Here is a 25821-nt window from a genome sequence, read left to right as displayed (position 1 = left end):
AGAGATATTGTTCCATGTTGTACTACAGCATAATTCTACTTCGGTATTCAAAATGGCTGCCGGAACGATGCGTGATGTAATTGGAAACACATGTATAAAAGAGAAGTCTGTCAAAATGCTCTTCGTTCTGCCAAACATTTAGCTCTTAGTCACTTCCTGATGTATTTTTAATCAGAGACTTCATATGTACAAAATATAAATAAATCACAAAACTTATTATAATGATATAGCCACATTTTCACACTTTGGGGTCTGTAGTATAAGGTACTATTTGAGGTTATCAAACGTTAGCACTTGTTCCTTAGTCCACATATTGTGTATAGAAGCCATGGCGTCAGCAGGTTTAACACCACCTCTCACGTCCTCTTGTTTTTGAGCCAAGGTCAGGCTGAGGAAAAGTGTTTTCAGTGAAGTGTCATTTTCCGAACCCTTGTGTTTGTCCCGACCTGTAACTGGATCTTCATTTGGGACAGATCTCACAGACGGTAGTTGGGCTTGAGCTGCACCAGAATAAACATTGAAAGTTTGCCAACAATGATGAGTGTCTCAGTTTCACTTCCTCTTCGTGATTGTTTCCGTGTAAAGTCAATACTGGAACTATCAAAGATATCTTGAATTGAAAGACAATTTGAAAAGTCAAAGTTTTGTTACTGCTTCAACAACTAGGACAAAATGGATGCAACATTTACTATAATGTTTATGATCATGAATACTGGGCCTGCGTTATCTGATATCAATCCATACGATGCCACACCGAGACTTTTAGCTCCTATGTAAATCTATCTGCACAAATCAGATCATGTTTCCGATTTATCAATACTCTGTACGCTCAGAGTATTTCAGTTCATGCATGTCCACGGTCGTAGCTGCTGGTACATGTACTGTTCAGCTTTAAATGTGTTTGACCAAGGAAACATGAAATAGAGAAATATCAGTGCTATGAATGCTTTGCAAAAATATATATCAAGTAATTTTTGGTATAATTGTTACTCAGCGGTAATAAAAAACCCTTCCAATGTGTTTGAGATGTCTTTGCATAACTTTTTACTAGGGATGGGCGATACCACATTTTTTGGAATCGATACGATACCGATACTTTTTGGGTCTTTTTTGTCGATACCAATACCGATACTGGTCATTTCATATGGGTGAATGTATTTCAATCAATATACATTTCTAAAACTGGTTATTTTATATCATTAATTGGTTAATTATAATTATATTTATTTAACTGGCTAAATAAACAATGTTAATGTGAAATTAAATACATAAACAACATTTAAAATGAATACTTAAATGACAAACAGAACCTAAACCAGAATGATATGCCCGGCTCAGTTCAATCCTTTGCTGTTGTGACTGTTTTGGCTCAGAACAAAGAAATAAATCATCCTTTTGTGTTGATAATTGCTGCCCCTCCTTCTTTTTACATATGCAAATTAGTATCGATACTTTTTGCCCAATATCGATACTTAAAAAGTAGCCGTTTGGTATCGATGTATCGATACTTTGGTATCGATCCGCCCATCCCTACTTTTTACTCAATGTAAGTAAATCAGTCACAGTGGCCAATTCTACACTTAGATAAGAATGTTTATCCAAATAAGAAAATAAACCCTTCATTTCTCTGGCTTCTACAATGGGGAAAGTGTAGAGTCAGACACAAGAATGTGCTTTTCAAAACAGGCTTTGAAACAACAGAGTTGACACGGTTTTACATGCAGAAAGATCCCACAAAGACATAATATTTTATGTTAACTTACCTAAATAACTACAGTCGTCTGTGGTTTGCAAAGTGACCATAGTAATTGCACCACTGCTTGGTCATTTGTGTGCTCACTGGCATCCCCACTCTGTATTGCCCCAGGTGGAGATGGTGAAGGAGATCCTGCCCCGGTGGGTCCAGTCGGACCCGGAGGACGGCCTGGTTCATGTAAACGTAGGGGGGCTGAAGAGGAGCCTTTGTTCCAGCACTTTAAAGAAGTTTCCAGACACCAGACTGGGCAAACTGCTGTCCTGCGACTCTGAGGAGGACATTCTGCAGGTCAACACACGCTGGATACACATCACTGTTCTATTCACTTAGAGATGTAGCTTTGCCTCATGCATTTTGTTTTATGACTGTGTTCTCCTCTATATCCTGCAGGTGTGTGATGACTATGATGTGCAGCAAAAGGAATTTTACTTTGACCGGAACCCGGGGCTCTTCCCGTACGTGCTTCACTTTTATCAAACCGGAAAACTACACGTCATGGAGGAGCTCTGCGTCTTCTCCTTCTGGTAACAACTCAATACAGCTCCGTCTCGTAATTGTTGTTCGATAGCGGACACAAGAATAACAGCGCCACAATACACCTTAAAAGGGACTATGCGGAGTTTAAACATTTTAAAATTAAGTATTTTCCTCCCCCTACATGTTCCAGCCATGTCCTGTAGCCATGTGTAGAATGTGCCCCGACCTGTTCACCACAACAGCCTCTTAAATCCTCAAAAAGGCGAAGACTATAGCGTAACATTTTGCGCTAAGTAGGAGCGCACTTCGAGATCTTCCACTCCAGACTTAGCGGCCGGTGTACTGTGAAGGGAGAGGGGTTGTGGGGTGTGAACATGTGCTTTTGTTTTGTTCACAATAACGCAACTACGGCCGAGCGAGTGCCGACCTGAGCCACAGCGGGATTGGCTGTAACATTTCTTTCTCATGATGGAGTTAATAAAGTTTTTACATTGACCTATGACAGCCTATAATGCTTAAAGGAGCAACACCTGATTTTACTTCTAGTTCTGTTATTTTATCGTCCTTTAGTATATCGTAACCTCAAATGCTTGTAGGGAAAACGGCGGTGCATCAAATTATTAAACACTTGTATAAACTTTCAGGCCATTTTTGCAGCATTTTTGTGAATCTGAGCCTAAAAAGTGACCCTGCAAGTTGTGTAATTTGCCGATAAACTTGTCCCTGAAAAGAATTTGGATGCTACAAATAAATTAGGAAAGTTACGAATGAGTTTGGACACAACAAACATTTTAATTTAGTGGCTCACCCTTCCATTGTTTGCGATAAAAAAAAAAAAAAAAACAGGTATAGGGCCTTAAACCTCTTAACTCCCGCCTGAACCGAGAGCATTTTCTCCAGTTCAGCTTTATCCAAATCCTGTAGGCCAGGATTTGGAAAGCTAAGACCTACAAAACTAAATTGATCTTTTTCCTCACGTCATCAGATTTTTTTTTCATCACTTTTTTTGTTGGGCAGTCGTCTCATTTTTGTCAAATTTTCGTGACTTTTTTGTCACTTTTTCGTCAAATTTTTCGATTTTTTTTTTGGTCCATTTTTCGATCACTTTTTTGTCACTTTTTTGTCACTTTTTTGTCAAATTATTCGCATTTTTTTGTCAAATTCTTAACTCTTTTTTGTCCATTTTTTGTCACTTTTTCGTCATTTTTTTTAATTTTTTTTGTCAATTTTTTGTCACTTTTTCGTCAAATTTTTCGATTTTTTTGTCACTTTTTCGTCAAATTATTCGCAATTTTTCTCACTTTTTTCACATTTTCATCCTTGTTTTCGTCTCAGTTTTGTTGCTATTTTCACACCCTTTTTCCAGAAGCTTTTGGATTGGGGTAAAGCTGGTGAAAATGTGCTCGGTTCAGGTGGGAGTTAAGGGGTTAAGGAAGAGCACAAGGCAGCGCGATATGAACACTTCTGCTTGTAATAAACCAGTTCCTCAGTCGAACTCTTCTCTTTATATCAGCAACGCCCTCTCGCAAGTAGTGCAGGCTCATAGTGCAACACCTGCGCCCATGTATAAAAGTGCTACTTAACCCCTTAACTCCCACCGGATCCGCGCACATTTTCTCCAGTTTGGCTTTACCCCAATCCAAACGCTTCTGGAAAAAAGGTGTGAAAATAGCGACAAAGCTGGGACCGAAAACAATGAAGAAAATGTCACAAAAATGTCACAAGAAATTGACAAAAATGTGACGAAAAAATGACTAAAAAAATGACTAAAAAAATGACAAAAATGTGATAAAAATTTGACAAGAAAATTACAAAAAAATGACGAAAAAATGACTAAAAAAATGACTAAAAAAATGACAAAAATGTGACAAAAATGTGATAAAAAACGGAAAAAAATTGACGAAAAAATGACATTACCAAAAAAATAACAAAAAAAAATAAAACAATAAGTACAAAAAGTTACAAAAATGAGTTAAATGCCCAACAAAAAAATGATGGAAAAAAAATCTGATAACGTGAGGAAAAGGATCTCTCGGTTCAGGCGGGAGTTAAGAGGTTAATATATAAATGTCACCTAATGAGTTTTGTCCCAAGTGTGATGAATGTAGAATGTTTGCTGCAGTGAGTTTCACGTTTTTGTTTCGTCAGCCAGGAGATCGAGTACTGGGGCATCAATGAGTTCTTCCTGGACTCGTGCTGCAGTTACCGATACCACGACCGTAAACTGGAGAGCAGCCGCCACCGCAGCTGGGACGACGAGAGCGACGCGAGCAGCATCGACACCTCTGTGGACGAGATCTCCGACTTAAACAGGTCCACACAGACGGAGAGGATTCACACACATGTAAACATTATGAGGAAACCAACATGTCACATATTAAGGCGAGACACTGCAGGTGAATAGGGAAAAAAAATAAATGTAGAGATATCAATTTGAAGCTTTTTCTGAACATCACAGATATAAATTTGAGAAAAAAATGTAATGCATTTTTTCTGTCATTTTATGTTTTCACAAAAAAATAAGGCATTTTGAGCATTAAAATGGCCAAAATTGCCTATATTTTGGGCAACGAAATCAAAATAATGAATTGAGCCAGATTACATTTTTGGTTTTATTTTATTGACATATTAGTAACTAAGATTTTTTCAGAGGGGATTTTGGATATTTTGTTTAGTTTTTCATTAAACTAATCATCAGTGAAAAAATCTGTAAAAACTCAAATTCCGCCTGTTTTTTTGGTTTCAAAGCTGAATAAATCAGGCTAGGAATTAGATATTAAAAAATCCCTCTGAAAAAACCTTACAAATATTATTAAGTCCAAGACTGTAAAGTTTGGAGTCTGTGGGAGCTTCTATAAGGGCTCAGGCTCTGCCCGAGTGCGGCTTCTCTCATTCAGAGAAAACCAGCCCTGAAGTTTTGTAGCGAGTGCGCATGCTCGGCCCGTTCTTCCACTTTTCTGCACCAGCGTCTCATAGGAGGAAAAACACCATATTTGGGTGAAAGCGTCATCACGGGGCCCCTTAGCAGGACACGTGGATGTAAAATCTGTCAATAATTATGAATGAAAACCCGCGGGAAAGACGGCCTTTCTTCGCGGCGCAGCAGTTACTTCCGGGTCGCCCCCACCTCGCAGACAAAACATCATAAAATAAACATCATCATTTTTATATCTGACATGAAAACTAAGATGTAAAGGGAGGAAAATAGATAAAAATCTCCACTTCGACCACTGCGTGAAAAATCAATACTTTCACCTGCCGTGTCTCGCCTTAATTCAAACTGACGGCTGGCACTTTTTAATGAGTTTGAGGGAGTTAGCTACAATAAACTGAAACTGGATATCACAGAAATATTGAGCATCCTCTGAAGACCATATGTGTGTGTGTGTTTTCTTTAGAGACATGCTGCATTTCCAAGAGGTGCGCTACGGGAACGTGCGCAAGTGTCTGTGGCTGACTCTGGAGAACCCGGGCTACTCCATCCCCAGCAAACTCTTCAGTCTGCTGTCCATCGGAGTCGTGCTGACCTCCATCGCCACCATGTGCATCAACAGCATGCCCGAGTACCAGGTCAGGACCGACAGCTGTGAATGTCAGGGTCAACACTGGTGGCAGCAAGTTTGTTTTCTCAACTTTAGAGAGAAACAAAGTCCAGTTTCATCCCAAACTGCATTTAAATGTGTTTAGGACCAACATTTATGTATTTTTGGATGAACTTATGTGGTGAAAATATTTGAGCAATGTCATTGTTTTTCAGGAAAATTTAGATTTAATGCTTTTTGTATTGCCCCACTATACAGTATGTGCAGGTTTTCAGGAAATGAGTGGAAAAAAAAAACCAAAAAGAAGGCAGAAAAATATGATAAGACCCCCAAATGGGAAATTTGTCTTGGCGCTGTGGTTAGTGCTTGAGACAATGCAACTTCTTAGGTAAAAAAAGAGGTTGACATTCATCATCCCAGTGGCTCCTATGACGCTTCAGGATCAATTTTATTTCAGGTTTCTTAGGATTTTTGGTCAGTTTTCGTATTGGAATGTATTTGTAACCATGGATTCGGTTTAATCAGCAGTGAAGACCTAAAAAACAATTGATCCTGGAGCGTCCTACAGGCCACTGGGATGGTAAGTAAAGGTGCTCTGCTATACTTACTTGGGTGGATAGTTTTCTGCTATCCACCCAAGCATCCGCTGGGTCACTGAAAGGTCAAATAAGTGTTAATATCAACTTTCTTTTTCACACAATTTGTATATAAGTCGCATAGTGCACCTTTAACTTAACTACCTACACCTCACACTTTACACGTCAGATCCTCCACTCAAACAACAGAAAAGTGCCACGTTTACAGAGTCTGCGTCGACGTCTTCAAACGTTTATTATGGTCGGTTTCATTCTGAGCTTATATTTTGACAGAATAGATGTAAAGAATTATTAGTTTGTGACTTTTTATGAGCAATTTATTGTTTAAAGGTGGCTATCGTGCAAAATCGACTGTTACAAGGCTGTTCCTTCCTCTAAAACGTGCCTGAAGTTGACTTTTGAGCCATTTGCTCTTTGAATCTCCAGCGGGGACTCTTCCGAGCGCAGCAAAGCCCTACATGTCTGGGGAGCACTTTCCTTAATCCTGACCCAAAAACAAAGCTAATAGCACAACACAGAGGAGGGTCGTAGGGGCACTTTGAATCAGCCATTTTAGATCAGTATTACATTTTCAAGCCCACAAGGTTGTGCTTTAAATCATCTGTATAATGTGGCTGTACAATGTTTTTTTCCCTCCATTTCCCTCTGCACTGCAAAAAGTGCCCTACTAAAAACAAGGAGAAAAAAATCTTAAAATAAGACATTTTGTCTTGTTTTAAGAAAAAAATTCTGCCAATGGGGTCAGCATTTTTTTCTTGCTAAGAATTCTTATTTCTAGAATATTTTTCTTATCATAAAACAAGAAAGAAACACTAAATTAAAGCAAATAAATAGCTAGAATTAAGCAAAATGTCCTCAGAAAATGGAATAATTTAAGGAAAACATTCTGGGTATTTTACTTAAATGTTGCTTGATTTAAACAAAATGTTCTAAATTACAGACATTTTTGAGGCAAAATGTTCTTAATAAATACTAATATTTAAGGAAAATATTACCTGCGCCCGGAGACCCATCTCCATGATGTGGAGCCAGGCTGATGGCTAGAATCACCTGGCTGGAGGATTCACCTATTGTACATGTTTTTAGTGGTAGACATGGGGAGAACATGCAAACTCCACACAGAAAGGCCCCGTCCTGGTGGGAATTGAACCCAGGACCTTTGAGCTGTTGAGCTGAGGCTGTGCCACCGTGTCTAAAGCTGAAGAAGATTCAAAAAAGTTGTTCTTTCTGGTTAAAAGAAAAATTAGCATGTTTTTAGCAAATAAATCTGAACAAGAAATGGCTAGATTTTATTTCCTAAAACAAGATTTTTTTCCTCAAGAAAACTTTGCTCGGCAAGACATTATTACTTTTTAGGGAAAAAATAAGAACTCATTTCTTAAAGTAAGACATTTTTTACTTGCTTAGAATCCACTTTTTGCAGTGTGGGTGGTTTTGGCTTTTAATCTTCTTTTTAACAACCATCTTTTTTTAAACGGGACCCTACATTTTAAAAAGAAAAAAACAACCCTTTGACGATAACACTTTTCGCTGGCATTACATTAAAAAATAAACTAACTTGACACTTTATTCGAGTTCAAAATGTAATAAAAAGTATTCCTTATCACAGATGTTTGACGATGATGGAAAACTGATTGAAGAGCCCATTATGCAAATCCTGGAGGTTTTCTGTTCCTGCTGGTTCACCTTTGAAGTAAGAAAAGACACATAAACGCCGAGGTGCCTTTTCCAAAGCGAATAAATAGTCAGGTTTTATTTCTGTCTGTCTCTGACCTTGAGGTGGTGTCGCGGCTGCTCCTGGCCCCGAACAAGAGGAAGTTTTTCCAGCATCCTCTGAACATCATCGACCTGGTGTCTGTGGTGCCCATCTACATCACTCTGGTGTTTGACCTGACGCTGGGCTCAGAGTCTGAGCTCGGGAACATCGGGCGACTCATTCAGGTGCGGCCTGTGGACTGCTCTCTTTGGAATATAGGCTGGAACTTACAGTCACGTCCAACTGTAAATCTGCATGCATTTGTCCAGCGAACTTGTGTTGCTGGAAAGTCGGGTTTTTGAGCGACTTCAGGCGTGAAAAGACTTTCTGCAGGTGTGGCAGAACAATTTTTTTATGTGATACCCCTATTCTGAATGACAAATCCTCAAATCCAAGGCCATCAAAGCTGCTTTTTCTATGAAACAGAGGAGGTTCGCATCATTAGATCAGAATCAGAAGTGTTATTTTAGGTTAAAAATAGCAAAGGTGAGCGCTGCGCTGGGTCATTAAGCGTAGTAAAAATAATAACAACGGGTGCTCTTTGAGGATGAAGATAGTGATCAAATAATGATATACCATGGTCTGGGTGAATACTGGATTCTGATTGGCTGGTGCATTATTTTGGTATAACCGCACACGTAGTCCGGTAGTTAAATCACTGGGATATCACTCCGCTGTGGCGTCGCCATAGCAACGCATGACACAGCTGAATCAGATAAAGGCGTAATTAGTGACTGACCGGAACGTATGAGATGGATTTTGTTTAATTTCAGCGTTTTTGGCCAAAACAAAATGTTTGATAAATGTTTGTAGAGGAGAGTGAGCAGCTAGGTTAGCTACTGTTAATAACATATGAGCTTTACATTTCTATTGAAAACGGTTAAGGCTATTCATCATTTTCAGGCGTACATGAAATGATCCTGCATTGAAGCATATTTGTCTGGATTAGTAAAGTCAAACACAAAAGTTTCAGTTGGGGGGGCCCAGGTGTGAGCGACTCCACCGCAGCTGTTTCCATAAACAGTTGAGCTGGTTGAGCTAGCTAGCTAGCTTCAGGTTAAACAGCGTAAAAGGTAAATAACTCCTGCCCACGAGTGCCGCATATCGGTGTTTACTTCCACGGAAAAGTGTTTCCGGGTTAGTCCTGTTGTGTTGTGATTCTGTGCTGATGTTGTGTCGTTGAGCCTGACTGAGATCCTCGTAATAGCTGCGGAGAATGACTCGCTCTGAGACCAGCCTTCAGTGACCGGCTAATAACCCACACAAAATAGTCCCGTAGTCTGGCAGATTTAGTGAGTTTAGTAAATGAAAAAACATTTATTATAAATGTTACGTTTGTGGGACCCTGGTATAAGCGGATTAAACAACGAGGAGCCGCGTTAGACGTTATAATGCAGGAGGAACAACACTGCACTGCGCGTCGTGGTGTTCTTGACTCCGCATCGTGCATTATAACCGTCTAATGCACGGCTCCTTGTTGTTTAATCCTTACATAAACAGCCCTTACTGGAGTAAGAAGTCCGAGGCCCTCCGAAGATAAATAAAAAGTCCTTTATTATAGAGGGACACCTACGCGTTTCGATCCCATAGCAGGATCTTCGTCAGGGCATAGAGAATCAATGGCACCCATGTGCGCTTAAATATACAAGTCATGTGACCAAAAACGTCACGTGAACAGACCACATGAGTTTCAATAAACAAGGTTTGTTTGTTTGTTATTATTGCCATGGTTATGAACAGGTTCACAACTAACTAACTAAGTTTTTTCGGCCAATCGTGCAATATGAAACATAAAACAGATAACTTAGATGAATGATAAACTTTGAAAAACTTTAGAACTATAAGACTTATAGTTAGTAGGGCGTGTGTAAGAAGATTAAAGTAAACTATGGTAAAGACAACAACAATTTGACACAACATTGTGTTCACAGATGTGTGGAGATAACACATAGTGCAACAGAGCAGTGCAAATGGCGAGAGGGGGTGAAAAGCCCATGTCCAGGGTGAGAAGGGTCAGCTGTGACCCGACCCACACGCCTCCAGGTCCTCGAGAGATGGGAGCTCACAGCCAATCAGTCAATTTTAGAAGCACAGTGGCTCTATTACAGAGTATTGTGCAAATACTCTCCTCCAAATCAGACCTGGAGCTGTGTTTCAACCCACCCGCGCATCTTTGAGTAGTCATTGAATATTCTCCACTGGCAATTCTTAGCACCTCGGCAGCAGCTCACAAACAGCTCCCTCCCCTTGAGCTTTTGCTGAGCTTATGGCAACTGGTCACTGATATTTCCCCCCCGGCTCTGCGCTGACTACTACATTGTTCTCATTGTTATTTTACTTCTGGGCTTGTCTGCCTCCAGGTGTTCAGGCTGACGAGGATTTTCCGAGTTTTGAAACTGGCTCGACACTCGACCGGACTGAGGTCTTTAGGAGCGACTCTTCGGGTGAGAGCTACAAGTTAATCATGGTACAGGATTGATTTCAACGTAAACTGAAACTAAGTGGGTGAATATTTGCTTTTCTCTTTGACATTTGGATTTTGATAATTGACCTTCCGTCGCTTTATTGTGTGTTCTGTATAATTTGGTTGGTAAACAGTATGTTCAATGATAAACCGGTTAGTCAAATGCAATATCCAAACACGCTTTGTCATTTGGTCGCTCAAATTTGTGTCATTTTGTTTCATTTAACTCTTTCAAAAGTGTGAGCCCATATAGGACCCGCTGTTCTGGTCCGGGCATTTGAATGCAAGCTGACACAAGGGGGCGCCATTCCAACCTTCTCAGTGTAAATGTGAATTGACTTTCTTCAGAGTTAGACTTTAGGTCAGACACCATGAGTGACAGTAACATGAGGCTAAATAGTGTGGCTTTTGTTTGTCACAGAGTGAGAAGTGAAGAAGGAAGTGATGGAGCTTCTGCTTTAGACAGAAGTTTACACGTTTGCTGTAATTGTAAAACTAAAGTATGTAGTAAATAAACAAAAAATCATACAATTGATGTTTACAAAGGTTGAAAAAATATCTACACATATATTATCTGATGTAGAGTCATGTTTGTCCCAGTTCCTCTGAGTCGTGGTTGGTCATAGTGGACCATGACAGATGTGGACAGGACTGTGGTAGATCTACTTTAACTTCGTAGAAGATAGTTACTATAGTAACTGTGTCGAAGAAATGAACCTCATGAGCTTCTTCTGTAACATCTGTCCACATCAGTCCTGCTGCACCACGACTCAGAGGAACTGGGACAAACGTGACTCTGCAGCAGATTCAAATGACAACGGTTTGTTTCATTAATAATGAATTGACATTTTAATTATATTAATACAGGATTTTCATGCTAGTTACAAAGGAATACTTGAATTTCAACTTTTTATTCTTATATCCAGCAGAAGTGTAATGTTCTAAAGCAGAATCTCCATGACTTCCTTCTTCCCTTCTCAGTCTGTGACTGAAGAGCAATGAGGCCTCAGCCATTTTACAGACAATAAAGAGTTACTGTCACTCACGGTGTCTGACCTACAGTCTAACTCTGAAGCCAATCAAATCACAGAGACTCAGAGTGGGTTGGGCTCAAATTTGACCAAACGCCAAGATCCAAGATCTGAGACTAAAATAATAAACCCACAGATTAATAGGGGCTCAATCCATTGTCGGGAGGCAACGCTCTCGATTTACCGATCGATCTACGTTCCCACCCTCACCTTTGGTCATGAGATTTGGGTCATGACGAAAGGACAAGATCGCGAATACAAGCGGCCGAAATGAGTTTCCTTCGCAGGGTGGCTGGGCGCACCCTTCGAGATCGGGTGAGGAGCTCAGTTACCCGAGAGGAGCTCGGAATAGAGTCGCTGCTCCTTCCCCCCAGAACAGCTGGAGGAGGTGTGTGTGGATCGGGAGGTCTGGGCATCTCTGCTGAGACTGCTGCCCCCGCGACCCGGCCCCGGATAAAGCGGAAGAAAATGGATGGATGGATCAATCCATGGTTAAGATTTTGTTGCTGAAAAGAGGCATAAAATGTGTTATTTCATATGAAACATAAAATGACAGAGAACTTGCAATGCATTTGTTCCTCATATTTATGCCAGTGATCTATAGTAAAAGTTTCAAATTGTTTCCTCTAAATTTAAAAAGTTTCCCTATTCACCTGCAGTGCCTCGTCTTAACCACTTAACTGCCACTTTAGGGTTAGGGTTAGGGTTAGGGTTAGGATTGGGGTTAACAATTATTTACATTAAATTTCCAAAGCATATTGACTGGAGAGCTTACAGCCTACATGCCAATGTGATGCCTAATTTGAAAGCCGAAACCTTCTAGTTTCTAAAAATATGTGTGAGATCTGTGGGAGTGAAACACAACTTATGTTACATTTGCCGTTCTTAACCCTAATCATATCAAGAAATCATCCTGATTAGGGTAAACTAACCCTAACCCCAGCATGTCTGAGTATGTGTTAATCCTGAACCCAAATGAGCAGAAAAGACAAATAGAAACAAGCGCCCGATGCAGAAGCTTGAATTACGTCACTTCTTCTTCAGTTAAGAAGGTCAAACCACACTAATAAAACATAAACACTTAATGCATTATCGATCATAAACAAAAATAAAGTTTGTTAAAATGATCACAGTCTCAGTTTAGGTAATAAAGGCAGTGGTGCAGATGCTCATTGATGCTGTCGAGGCACAGAATGGATCATTATGACGGATGGCTGTGAAACGCGAGATGTGGTGAGCCTTTCGTGTTGTGGACAAATGAAATGGAAGCGACCAAAGTTGTAGGTTGTGGTCTATTTGATTTTGCTGGACATTCAAACCTCTGTGCGCTAATCGATGCAGAGATACACTGAGGCAGGATTTCAAGCTGGTATCGTGTGGAGTAAAGATGAGATAAAATGTGAAAAAAGTGTGTAATAAAAGCTGCTCAGGCATTTGTACAGTGACGCTATTAAAGAAATACATTGGATTGCACAAGTTTTACAAATTTGTGTTATTCAATGTGCTGGTTTTGTGTCCAACAAATCTCTCCACTGATGAATCAAGACAATTAGTCTACACACAAATGAGCAGAATACAACAGACAGTACAATCAAAACAAAAGCCAAACCCTTATTTGAAAATTAGATTCATGATGGTTAATGTTTAAAATCCAACACAACGTCCATGATATATTTAGTTTAATCCCCCGAAATAATCCATAGAACACCCTGCCCAGTACTTGCTCTTGTCAAGGACTTAGCGGCCTCCCTCAGCTCGTCTGTTTTGCCGGCACAGAATGGTTGCATTGCCACATTTCATCACTAGATGCACCACCTTCGAAACAGCGAACGTTTTCCTGCAGAAGCAAAGATGAGCTGAACGTCTCCCTCGCCTCTCATGATGTTCGCCCAACACACCCTCACCTGCCCTCGCACCAAGTCAACACAAACACATAGTTTGAAGCAGCAGAAGCAGCAACAGTTAGCGGCTAACACAGTCAGAGTTTAGCATTATGACAGAAGTATAAGAAACTGAACTGAAGACTGAACTGTTCTGATGCAGCTAAAATCCTGATGAAATTTCCATGTCTTTGTTTAAAATTCCAACCTCTACAGGGAGCCGTTAGTGCTCCCGTTGTATGTTTTATATGTATATATATATATATATTTTTTTTTTTACAGTGCTCTGCACTTAGTTATAAATGGAACATTAATATTCTAAATGCCAAAAAAATGACTTACATGAAAGTTGCATGAAAGTTGCAGTTCAGTATCAAAATGTTTACTTTGCTACATGTCTTATTTATTCTGCAGATAAATGGGTGTTGCATACAAGTTATTGATATTTCCCTTCTACCCTTGAAAGCATCACAAGGGCAGCGTGTGGAGGGGAGTAAGGGGCATGGATGAGGGGGCAGAGCCAGGTGAGGGGGGCAGAGCCGGGTTCACTATTCAACCTACTGATGAAAGAAATATCCAAGACTATAGCTCAGGGCAGCTTTAAGGTTAGGTTTGGTTTGGATTAGTTTCAGCTCGCTTTGTCCTCTGGACATGACGACGTTTTCTGTGGAGAAGTGGAGCTCCACTGATGCCTCTCCATCAGCTGCATCCAAACTAGGATGCTAAAAATCTGTCAATAAAGTTAAGAATGAATTAAGACAACTGGCCTTTTAATGTGCTCTCTCTCTTTCATTGTCACTAAAACAGGTATACAGCCTTTAATGAAGATGGACGACGGTAACGTTTATATCAGTAATGTGTATTTTCCTGCAGCACAGTTACCGTGAGGTGGGGATCCTGCTGCTTTACCTGGGCGTGGGCGTCTCCGTCTTCTCTGGCATCGCCTACACGGCTGAATATGAGGAGGTAAAGGGATCACCAACACATACATGCTTTGTTAACCTAATACCTAATTTAATTCGTGAAAATTGAGCTTACATTTTGAACTCCACACATAGCCCATGGGATTGAATGAAGTAAAGATCTCACATAATATGGTTTGAACAGTTTGAGCACTTTAATGATCAGCATGAAGCTGTCTGGACATTAAAGCAGAGCAAAACCACTTTATGACATCAGCAGGTGAGAGGGAAATGGACTGAATATGCAGCAATACTCAAAACCTTGTGTGTTTTGATGAGGGAGCAACATAATGAGGTTCACAGCTAAAAACAGACCCCCTTTTGAAACACGTCCACTTTCTTCCCCTGCAGGACGTCGGCCTGGACACGATCCCCGCCTGCTGGTGGTGGGGCACCGTCAGCATGACCACAGTGGGATACGGAGACGTGGTTCCGGTCACCGTCGCGGGGAAACTGGCTGCCAGCGGCTGCATTCTGGGCGGCACCCTGGTGGTGGCGCTGCCCATCACCATCATCTTCAACAAGTTCTCGCACTTCTACAGGCGACAGAAAGCTTTGGAGGCGTCGGTGAGGAACAACAACCGCAGGAGCTGCCACAGCGCAGGCGACACGGGCTCGGACATAGACGTGGACGACATCGAAGAGGACGATATCGACTTCGAGCACGAGGGCGGGGTCATTAACTACAGCTTTGTAGAGCACCTGCCGTATACTCTAGGACAGAAGAAGGACATGCAGCAGCTTTGAGGAACAGACACTCCAGGACTAGAAGCTGAATCGCAAAAAAACGGACTGAAGATTTCAACTCTTTGGGAGGAGAAGATCAGTTTGTAAGGTGGAACGTGTGGGGGAATGTTGTAGCAATATATACAGACGGCATCTCTGGAATCACCCACATATGGTCATTTTTTAAAACACTTAAGGGGGAAAAACAATTTTGAAAAAATGTACATTTTGTCTAATTATTCAAAAACTACTGTAGGAGCAAAGTGGTTCAACAGCCCATAAATACATGAATAACGGAGAATGCTAACTTGATGCTACATGTTAGCATCGGGCTAATGCTAACAGTTAGCTAGTGCTTGCTACAAGGTTAGTGCTAGATTGTATGCTCCGGAGGGACAGTCTGTCTTGAAAACGTGAGATATCATGACACAAATTAAGGTTAGGGCCAGGGAAATGGTTAACCTCTTAACTCCCTGAACGCCTGAACCGAGGGGATCTTTTTCCTCACGTCATCAGATTTTTTTTCCAATATTTTTTTGTTGGGTACTTTTTTATCACATTTTTGTCATTTTTTCGTCAATTTTTAATCAATTTTTTTGTCATATTTTTGGCACTTTTTTGTAATTTTTTGGTAATTTTTTATCACATTTAAAAAAAAAAAATTGTCACATTTTTGTTATTTTATTTGTCCATTTTTTATAAATTTTTTGCCATTTTTTGTCAATTTTTTGTGTGTGACATTTTTGTGACATTTGGCCACTTTTTCATAAATTTTTCGTCACTTTTTTGTCACATTTCCATCATTGTTTTATTGCTATTTTCACAGTTTTTTTCCAGAAGCTTTTGGACTGGTGTAAAGCCAAACTGGAGAAAATGTGCTCGGTTCAGGTGGGAGTTAAGGGGTTAACTTTAAGAATTAGGGTTAGGATTAGGATTATTTGTATTTTTAGACAAACCAACTCATAGATCTATACAAACTCACAGCAGACCGTCCCTCCGGAGCATACGATCTAGCACTAACCTTGCTACAACTGCCGTTTTTTCACTTCTACAGAACAATCTGTTGCGACAAAATATCCATATGGGCCCGATTTACACTTGACTTTATTTATGTGATAAATAAGTTCATATTCCACCAGAGAATGGCTAAAAAGAGTGAAAAATTGGGTTTCTCTAAAGATTCTATTTTCCCCCTCGGCGAAGCCACGCCCCCTTCTATGACGAGATGCCGTCTGTATCTATGTTCATGGACAACAATGGATGCTCAAGTCTTGAATCTGCGTTTACTTTCAAAACATAAAGAGCATCGGCGTTCAAAAGCGCAAAGGGATCAGTGCTGATTTCATTGACTAAAACTATTATAAAAAACAGTCTAAGTAAGAGTTTTGCTGACAAAAATTGGACTAAACCTGAATCAAAAGCAGTTACGGTCACATGAAGCGAGCGCATTGTCCCCAGTTTGGCATTACCCAAATCTAAAAGCTTCTTGAGATGAAAACGAGGAGGAAAACACAACAAAAGAGCAACAAAAACGTAACAAAGAACCCTCAAAAGGGCAACAAAACATGACAAAAAGTGTGAGAAAAAAGCATTGAAAGAGAGGCAAAAATGCAATGACAAAAATATTTAAAAAGTGGCAAGGTCAGTTTTGTAAGCCTTAGCTTTCAACTAAAGGAACAGGCCACCGTTTTGAGTTGATACGTACCTGTCTGGTCTTTGTGCCTGTAAAAGAGCTTGGTAGATTCCAACTTCACCGCCGTTTGGAGCTATAGGAATACATTGGGAGAGGCCAAATGCTAACAACATCTTTGGTCGTTTTGCCTGACTGAGGGCACACACAAAGGCCAGACAGGTACGCATCAACTCGTCTAAGCTCAGGTAAGAACATAAAAGTGTGTGTAAAAACGGTGGCCTGTTCCTTTAAGGCGTTACACTGGCCTGTCGGCTGTAAGCTCCAGTCAAGAAGCTTTTAGATTTGGGAAAAGCTGCACTGGAGAAAATGCGCTCGATCAAGGCGGGGTTTAAATGGTTAATGATGACAAAAACCTCTGGATTAAAATTCAGTTAACATGAAAAGAAGAGACTAAAATCATGCAAACCTCCTCGTTCCTGTGATAGTTTGGAAGAGCGCCATATCTTTTGAAATAAATACCAAAGGAACAAGTCTAGCGCTTTGTTCATGTGTTAAAGGAATAGGCCACCGTTATTGCATACTGAGATATGTTGTGATCTTCCCCCGTGTCTTCAGTCACGTAAACACAGCGCAGACGGCGTTAGCATTTAGCCTCTCTCCACTATAGCTCCAAAACAGGTCAAGATACACTGCAAATTCTTTGTAGCTTAACAAGATTTATTGTCTTAAATCTAGCCAAATTATCTTCTACATCTTGTTTTGAGCATTATAAGCTAGTTTCCAGTTTCATGTGTTAGATAATTAGGCTTGATTCAAGTAAATATTACTTTTTGTTCTTATTTAGTCTGTATATCTAAAAGTTAGCCATTTTACATTTATTTCAAGCCAAAATAGTTTTCTGATGGTATTTAGTCCAAAAATCTTTCTCAAAATAAGAATCATTCACCTTTTTATCTTGAAATAAGAAACTCAATCAACCATATCATTTGAATGTATATTTATTTTAAGTTTTCAAAGCAATGACATCTTCAAGGTTATACTTTGTCATAACATAGACACTGTTTCTGAAATCAACTGGGTAATATGACGTATAATCAAGTAGGTTTTCAACATCAGTCAGTTCAGTTGCTTGGGCAAGGTTAGGTACCGCAACTTCATAAGCAAGAAAGTCTTTGTTAAAACCCAAGGTTTCATACACCTGGTATTCAAAGCAATAGAGCACACTATTAACAACGAAAATGTTTTTTATGAGTCCAAAGGTAGGGCTTGAACCATTTGCTGAAATGAGAATCAGAGACCTGTCACAGATGTATTTGCTACCATGTAAAATAAGCCACTTTACTCTAACAGCATGATGTACAGCATCTTCAATCCCCAAAAAATCTACAACCTTTGATTGTAAATGCTCAATATCAGCAACCTCTGATACAGGACCTAGTTCTTTCTCATGTAAAAAAATCGGATGCTCAGTTCCTGCTTCACTTTGACAGCACTCCAGCAGCTGATTGTGGTTTACAAGGGACTTGCACACATTCTTAAAGTTTAATTTGGATGACCATTGTTTAAAAAAACAGTGTTTAGACTCGAATCTCATGCACATATGCCGTATTACAGGTCCCAGGGCAATAATCTGAGAGGGAAGATGTAACATGTAATGTTGCTTTGGGATTACATTATTTTCTGGGAATAGTTGTCTGAATTGTTTAAGATGATCTTCTATCATTTGTTTCAGTTTGGACACAGTTTGTAAAGACACAACTGGGGCAAAAAGTATTTTAACAATTTCAATTAAATTCAAAATAAACTGGATATATGGATTTTTCTCTACAACACAGTCCAATAGGAATGGCAAAATCTTGATTAATATAAGCATTTGTCCAGAGGATTGTTTGAGTCTATTGTCATTTGAAGCTAAAGTAGCAACACTTATTGGTGACGGTTTGTCACGTATGTCCACTGATGAAAAAGGAAAATTTTGCATGGCAGAATTAAACATGTCCAACTCCAAATTTCCAGATAAAACGAGGTATTTCAACACACACTTCATTTCCATTGGTGCCACTCCTTCAAGAATTATATGCATAATATCCTGTGGCATTTGCTCTATGAGATCAAAACCTGGGAAATCAACTAACTTGCTTTGTCTATTTATGCCAAAAGTCGTTTTGAGCGAGGATTTTAAGAATTCTGTTGTTGCCCTTTGTATTTCAATGCACTGCCTAACGTGTCCGTCCAATGTCCGTCTGGTGAAACTCTGTTCATTGAAATTTGTTTGCATTTCATCAAAAGTACACTCACAATGACGACATTTGCTATATGCAAAACCGACTCCTTCCTTAAATCCTGCTAGCTCATGCTGGGCAAGAGTGTCTCCGCACACAGCAACAACTGCTCCATTTAAATAAAATTCCCCATTCACAGTGTTAATCTTAACGCCATTGTACAGTAACTTCAAGTCTTCATCTATTCTCCGTAGAATAATATCTACACCACACTCATCTATGTCCTTAGACTTTGCGATTGCGAGAAGTCTGATTGAAGCTAACTTTGATCTAAACTTTGGGTCTATGTTGCCTAAAGTGTAATAAAACATTAGTAATTTATTTACACTTGCACGTGACCCTAGGGGGTTACAAATTTCTATCTCATCGGAGTACAGTATCAGCTGTAAAGCAGAATTCTTTTTCGAAAACAGTGGGTGGGTTTTGAAAATTCTTCCATCATTAATGTCATAAAAAAAACTGGCCTTGGGGCAACTCTGAGGTCCAGCACGGAGCATGTCAAATAGTCTTGAATTGGATAATAACTGTTTCAGACTTTCAATCAGAGGGATGTAGTAGAAAGACTTGTTTTTGATTGCAAGAACCCTAGATTCTCCCTTTTTAACTCTACAGGCATACTTGGAAATGATGATCTCCTCAGGTGTAACAGGATTAAAATGCATCTGTGTTGATCGGTCCTGTAGGTTTGAAGTTGCACATAGGGGAAAGGGATCCTGAAAGTTGTCCAGTGTTGAAAGAACTTCTTCTTGTAAAGGTCCATTGCTGTCAGGATGTCTTTCAAGGATGGTCTTCATTTTTTCTCTCAAGGACGTCAGAAGAGCTGTTTGATATTGCTGGACACCAAGGACAATGTTGTTGACACTCCTCTGATGAAAAAAAAGAAAAGAAAACAACAACATCAGAGACATGAAAACATAAACATACAATACTCAATGAATATAAAATATTGTTTATTAGTATTAATTAATAATGATTGATTGTGGTTCTGCACTAGGTATTTGAGTAAATGGTATAAATGCAAAAGCTTAATGCAAGAGTGACCTCTGAGGAGTGTGAACTTTATGTCAATATTATTTATTTGTAGTAAAATAATGATAAAATGCTTTATTGTTAAAATCAATTCTTCATTCCAGTGAACTAGACTTAAGAATTGTCCACTTTTTTCAAATTAACAATGACACCCTTTTTTCAAATTAACAATGACACATCTAATAATGAAACATACCGTTTCATTATTAGATGAAACGGTACCTGTGATAGGTGGCATTGCTCACGCACACCAATAGCAAATGCAGCTGCACATCTGGCAAGATCAACAGTTTCTCTTCCACCCTACAGGTAAAAAAAGAAGACAATTGTGTAAGAAAAATAAGTCACTCAGAATGTGAAAAAAAAAAAAAAAAAAAAAGCAAAACAAAACAAAACAAATACTCCCAACTGTTGTATCTTTTTGCTATTTCAAAATTCCTACGGGGAGGCATATCTAGTCAAGCTGCAGATTTAGTGAAAAATGTACGACTTATTTAATTAAACCTCAATCTTTATGGAATCTACTCTGGAGTTAATTGAAAGAAAAAGCAAGCTTAAAGCTTTAAAAAGGTCTACTCTAAAGATGCCAAATAGGCATTAAGTATTGTAACTAAGCCTACTTTGCTTTCTAAATCTGAGTTTCAGCAGATTCCTGCATTTGCATTTCAATACTGGCATTCTTATACTAAAAAAGTTATACCTTTTTAATTATTCTTATCAAGTAGCTTGTCTCAAAAAACACACAACTTTAATCCCTTAACCCCCACCTGAACCAAGCACATTTTCTCCAGTTTGGCATTACCCAAATCTAAAAACGTATTGAACAAAGCGTCAAAATAGTAACGAAAAACGAGGATGAAAGTCCTGTACAACAAAAAAGTGATACAAAAGTTAAAAAAAAGAAAAGAAAAAAAAGGGGCGACAGAAACACAATAAACACACGGGGTAAAAAAACAATTAGAAAGTGATGAGAAGGCAAACAAACACACAACTCACACTCACACACAAAGTACATTACCTGATTCTGACGCGGTGTTTGAACCTCAGCTGTGTCTTTCTCCATCAAATTCTGACTTTCCTGTTGCTCCTGCTCCAACGTAGCCGACCCATCTGGGAGTTCTGACGGTGACTCTGGCTCTGCTTCAGTGGCATTGTCATCAATTTGTCTTGCTTCGGTAGTATAGTCTGCAAAAATGGCTGTACCAAACGTTTCATGTCCTAACACATCTGCATCGAATGAAGCCGCCGTCAGCCAACCTCTAGGAGGGTTCCCTGTGGCGAAGTATTGTGGATGCGTGCGCCTGAGATGGTAGTAAAAAGAGTTGAAAACGCGGTATTCCTCGGCGCATCCATCTACTCCACAAATAACACGGAAATCCGGACTGCGACTGTGTGCAGTATTGATATGACTTAAAAGAGACTTCAGCGTTAATGCAACAAAGACGAAGCAAATAACGCACCTCCAGCAGGCCATTGTATTGCAAGAAAGTCGCGCAGAAAATGTATTTTTTTGATAGTCAAGTCCAAAAGCAACTCCAGTGTCTTCGAGCCTACAGTGGAACTGTTACCGCGCTAGTTTGGCAAATACCAACTTGATGGGGGTTTATTCCAAACTGTAACAAAATAAAATGGTCACAAATAAAGGAAAATAAAATAATACACATAACTCAATGAATAATTTGGCTATATACCCAGTTAGAGGTAACCAAGCAATAGAATTTAATCAATAAAAAATATATGTTGTATGTAGGAGCCTCCCAGTGGTATCATCCGGAATCAACCATGTTTACCCTAAAGGGTGTGCGTAATTGAATAAGACACAATTAAACTCAGATTTGGCTGGCAAGTTATTTTAAATCAATTCAAAGGAGATTTACATATATACTGACTGTTTTATGAACGCAAACATTAATTGATTGGATGTAGGCGGAAAAATTCAGATGTGCACCCCCTTCGTCTTCCGTGTTGTTACCCTACTCCATTTGAATTTGCTGTGTCACAGTCACAGGCGATCTTGGGCACTGTCGAAAGAAAAACTGTACGAGAACACTTCAGCAAGAAAGAGAGGTAAGCAATTTGGAAAATTTGATACATACGCGTGTGTAGCCTAATCTTTGTTTTAAATTCAAGCGGAGAGAACAATGAATGTAATTTAATTTGGGCGGGGGGGCGGCTAATGGAGGATGCTAACAGATGCTAGCGTTAGCTTAGCAGCCGTCGCACATGGTTCAGAGAACATTTAGTAAATTAGCTATAACGTTAATATTGGTAGGATTTCTAGCTATGATATTGATGAGGGAAAAGTTAGCCTTTGCAAGTCTTGTATTAACTTGTCTTTGACCAATTTCCTGGCTACTTGAATTCCCTCACAAGGTCTGGGTTTAAATTTATATTTTGATATTGATTAATTTGAGTGATTAAAGTTGGCTAAACAGTTTTTTTCAGGAATCAGGTTAGTTGTTTATATATTTTGTAAGCATATTTTGTTTTGTAGGTAACTGAGCAATGGAGAAACTGGATGAAGTAACCGTATCCATCCTTAAAGGTTAGATTATATAATATATATGTGTGTATATATATTGTATCGCCACTTGTTTAATTCAACTGGCGTTTGTCTTTATTAGCTGCAAGCATTGACGAGCAAATGCTTTTAACATTGAACCGTGATGATCTGAGGGACCTGTTTCCCGGGCCTGAGCACTTTATCAGAAGAAAACATGTGTGGTCAATAATTCATCCTGAGGTATTGTATACAAATATGTAGTTAAACTAATCTCTAGAAGGTGTGCTTTTATTTTTGCAGTACTTGACATTATTCTTTTCTCGTTCTAAACCAGGAAGACCATCCCGTACCACAGAAACCTGCAACAACTTCACCCAGAGTAGTTGCAACAGCCAGCCCTCGAACTGCTGATGCGTATAAAAGCCCGCTGAAAACCTTGCAGCTACCCAATCCTCCGGAATATGTTGTCTACACAGACAGTGAGTTGGAGCAATGCCGAAAGACCTACTCTGAATTGGCCCTTGCTGGCAGGGAACATGAATGTGTCATGTCAAAAGAACTGAGATGCAGGCTGGTGAGAAATACAATCACAAGTATGGTGTCCCTTCTGAGAGCAAGCAAAGGCCAAATGGAGCGATACCCCTCAAAGACCGAAATCACTGCAATGGCAAAAAGAATTGTGGAATATTATCCTATGCTGCAGGATCAGGATACTAGCGTGAAACATGTAAGTTCTTTTATTCGTGTGTCCTCCATAGATCATTTTGTTTAGTTCAGTAAGCATGAAATATATGTATTTGTCACCAGGAGAGCATTAATGCCAAGCTGCAAAAAAGGCTGCAAAATATAAAAACTCCATTAAAAAAGCAAGGACCAACACCTGACAGGGGACGGCCAAAGAGAAGGCTCACTGACCTCTCTCCAAGTGATAAAGAAGCTGATGATGAAGATGCTGACTGCAGTTCTTCCAGTGGTGCATCTACTCTGCTGTTATCACCCACCAGCAATTCGGATGATGCCTCCACTTCATGTAAGTGCATACATGTAATTTTGTAAAATGGTTGTCAACACAGTTGTTTACGGCTATGGTTTGTGGATAAGTCTATTTCTGTAACTATTAAAACTGAAGTGCTTTTGTACTTCTCTCCATCTTAGCTGACAAGGATAGTCTGCTAATACAAGCAAGACATTACAAAACTCTACAAGACATGTGCAAGAAGCCAAAACCGAACCAAGATGATGTGTCCCAGCTTTTAGACCTGGAGTTTGAAGCCAGAAGAGCCTTCATTGACTCTGACTCCATGAAGGAGGAGAACAGAGCTTCACTCATCTTGGATGCATATCCTTGCTTCAAAGAATTGCATCATGTAAGTTATTGGGGGAGTTCAAATATAGTGGTGTAGTTCTTAGCTTTCAAATGAGGCGTTACACTGGCCTCTAGGCTAAGTCTTTAGATTTGGGTAAAGCTAAACTGGAGAAAATGTGCTCCATTAAAATGGGGGTTTAGAGGTTACATTTCAAATGTGTTGCGTGTGGTATTTTAAGTTATTATTATTATGATATATTTTTTAAAACCTCCTGTGTTTAGGCGTTGGGTGAGCTACGCAGAATTTTGGAGCCAGAAAACAACAAGTTCATAAGTCAGATAAAACTAAGATGGGAGGAATTCTGCTCCAGAGTAGAATTCTATGGCGTGTCAAAGAAGGCAATGAAGCCGCCGATGACCATGGACAAAAGTAAGTATTAAAATTTGAATACCAAGTACTTCATCCTTTGAAATGTAGGTTTATGACGGTTTGTTTTTGCTATGTCCAGCTGAAGCCCACCTTGCATTGATGAAGGCTCTTCCAACGCTCTTTCCCTCACCTGCCCATCCACCAAAAAAGATGGGGACTCCTTGTCAAGCGTTTCTACATGTCCTGAAGGTAAGTTTTGCATAATTTGCGTTATAAAGATGGACTACAGACTCACTACAACAAAATTAGGGAGGGGCTATGCAAAAACAAGTTTTTATATAGCATGTTACAACCTTGTTCTCTGATTTTAAAAATAAACACAGAACAAGATAATGATTTTGAGGTTATAACCAAATACCAGCAAGAAGCGTAACATGTCTAAATGTGTGCCATATTATTTGTGTCTTGCAGCCTACAGAAGATCCAGATGCTATCCTCCAGAAACGAAGCTTGCCATGTCCTGTAGTGGTGTTCGATGGCAGCAAGTGTGTCATTGCAGTTGGTAATCTGCCAATTACAACATTTGACAAAGAAAAACTTGGTGAGGCTATGATTTATGTGATGGCATACTTTTATGCGCTCCATCTGACTTATCCCAAATGCGTGGCAACCCTGCTGTCTGTCATTCAGACAGAAGTTCTCCAGGATGCCATTCATGAGCGTGACACTACATCATCTTACAGAAAAGCCCTGGCAGAATTCCATGCATTTATTGGAAAGTAGATTTCAGATTAGATTATTGGGGGGGGCGCTTAAAGGAATAGGCCACCGTTTTTACATACTGACATATGTTCTTACCTTAGCTTTGACGAGTTCTTTAGGACCTGTCTGATCTTCAGTCACGTAAACACAGCGCAGACGGCGTTAGCATTTAGCCTCTCCCTCTCTCCTCTATAGCTCCAAAACAGGTCAAGATAGAAGCTACCAAGCTCTTCCACGTTTTCCCTATTTAAATATGGTTACGTGAAGTGTTCCACTACAAAGTATAATTACACACAATTAAACAATGTGGATTTTCTAAGCGGATAAAAGGGGGGACTATAATGTAGTGGTAGTAATACCAGGAGTAGTTCGAAATCCGCGCAGTAAAGTGAAGATTACTGCGCAGTAAAGTAAAGTGAAGATTACTGCGTGGATTTCGAACTCCTCCTGGTATTATTACGCCTTACAATATAGTTCCCCCTTTTATCCGCTTAGAAAATCCACATTGTTTAATTGTGTGTAATTATACTTTGTAGTGGAACACTTCACGTAACCATATTTAAATAGGGAAAACGTGGAAGAGCTTGGTAGCTTCTATCTTGACCTGTTTTGGAGCTATAGAGGAGAGAGGGAGAGGCTAAATGCTAACGCCGTCTGCGCTGTGTTTACGTGACTGAAGATCAGACAGGTCCTAAAGAACTCGTCACAGCTCAGGTAAGAACATATCTCGGTATGTAAAAACGGTG

At 39.6% G+C, this 25821-nt stretch overlaps 2 protein-coding genes across 2 annotated transcripts in view; both read left to right on the top strand.

The window, feature by feature from the left end:
- The window catches only part of LOC306980070 (delayed-rectifier potassium channel regulatory subunit KCNS2), a 28600-nt gene extending 13304 nt beyond the window's left edge, over nucleotides 1-15296 (top strand). Inside the window, exons 2-10 of the mRNA XM_079579303.1 lie at nucleotides 1868-2044; nucleotides 2147-2280; nucleotides 4382-4546; nucleotides 5632-5803; nucleotides 7981-8064; nucleotides 8151-8312; nucleotides 10488-10571; nucleotides 14376-14468; nucleotides 14816-15296. Coding sequence (XP_079435429.1) covers nucleotides 1874-2044; nucleotides 2147-2280; nucleotides 4382-4546; nucleotides 5632-5803; nucleotides 7981-8064; nucleotides 8151-8312; nucleotides 10488-10571; nucleotides 14376-14468; nucleotides 14816-15211 — 1461 coding nt within the window. The 5' untranslated portion in view covers nucleotides 1868-1873 and the 3' untranslated portion in view covers nucleotides 15212-15296. The remainder of the gene's footprint in view (nucleotides 1-1867; nucleotides 2045-2146; nucleotides 2281-4381; nucleotides 4547-5631; nucleotides 5804-7980; nucleotides 8065-8150; nucleotides 8313-10487; nucleotides 10572-14375; nucleotides 14469-14815) is intronic.
- A 6837-nt stretch (nucleotides 15297-22133) lies between these two features.
- Nucleotides 22134-25096, top strand: LOC306979446 (uncharacterized protein; the record flags this gene model as incomplete). The annotated part of the gene is made up of 9 exons (XM_079578398.1): nucleotides 22134-22201; nucleotides 22629-22679; nucleotides 22759-22877; nucleotides 22972-23364; nucleotides 23445-23667; nucleotides 23793-24004; nucleotides 24226-24373; nucleotides 24453-24562; nucleotides 24785-25096. Exons 2-9 carry the CDS (start codon nucleotides 22640-22642, stop codon nucleotides 25094-25096), a joined length of 1557 nt encoding a protein of 518 aa, XP_079434524.1. The 5' UTR covers nucleotides 22134-22201; nucleotides 22629-22639.
- Between the last annotated feature and the right edge of the window lie 725 nt (nucleotides 25097-25821).

The sequence above is a fragment of the Gobius niger genome, assembly GCF_951799975.1.
Source record: "Gobius niger genome assembly, chromosome: 20".
Taxonomy (NCBI): Eukaryota; Metazoa; Chordata; class Actinopteri; order Gobiiformes; family Gobiidae; genus Gobius; species Gobius niger.
Note: the sequence above shows the minus strand (reverse complement) of the source record. Positions and strands in the feature narration are given on the sequence as shown.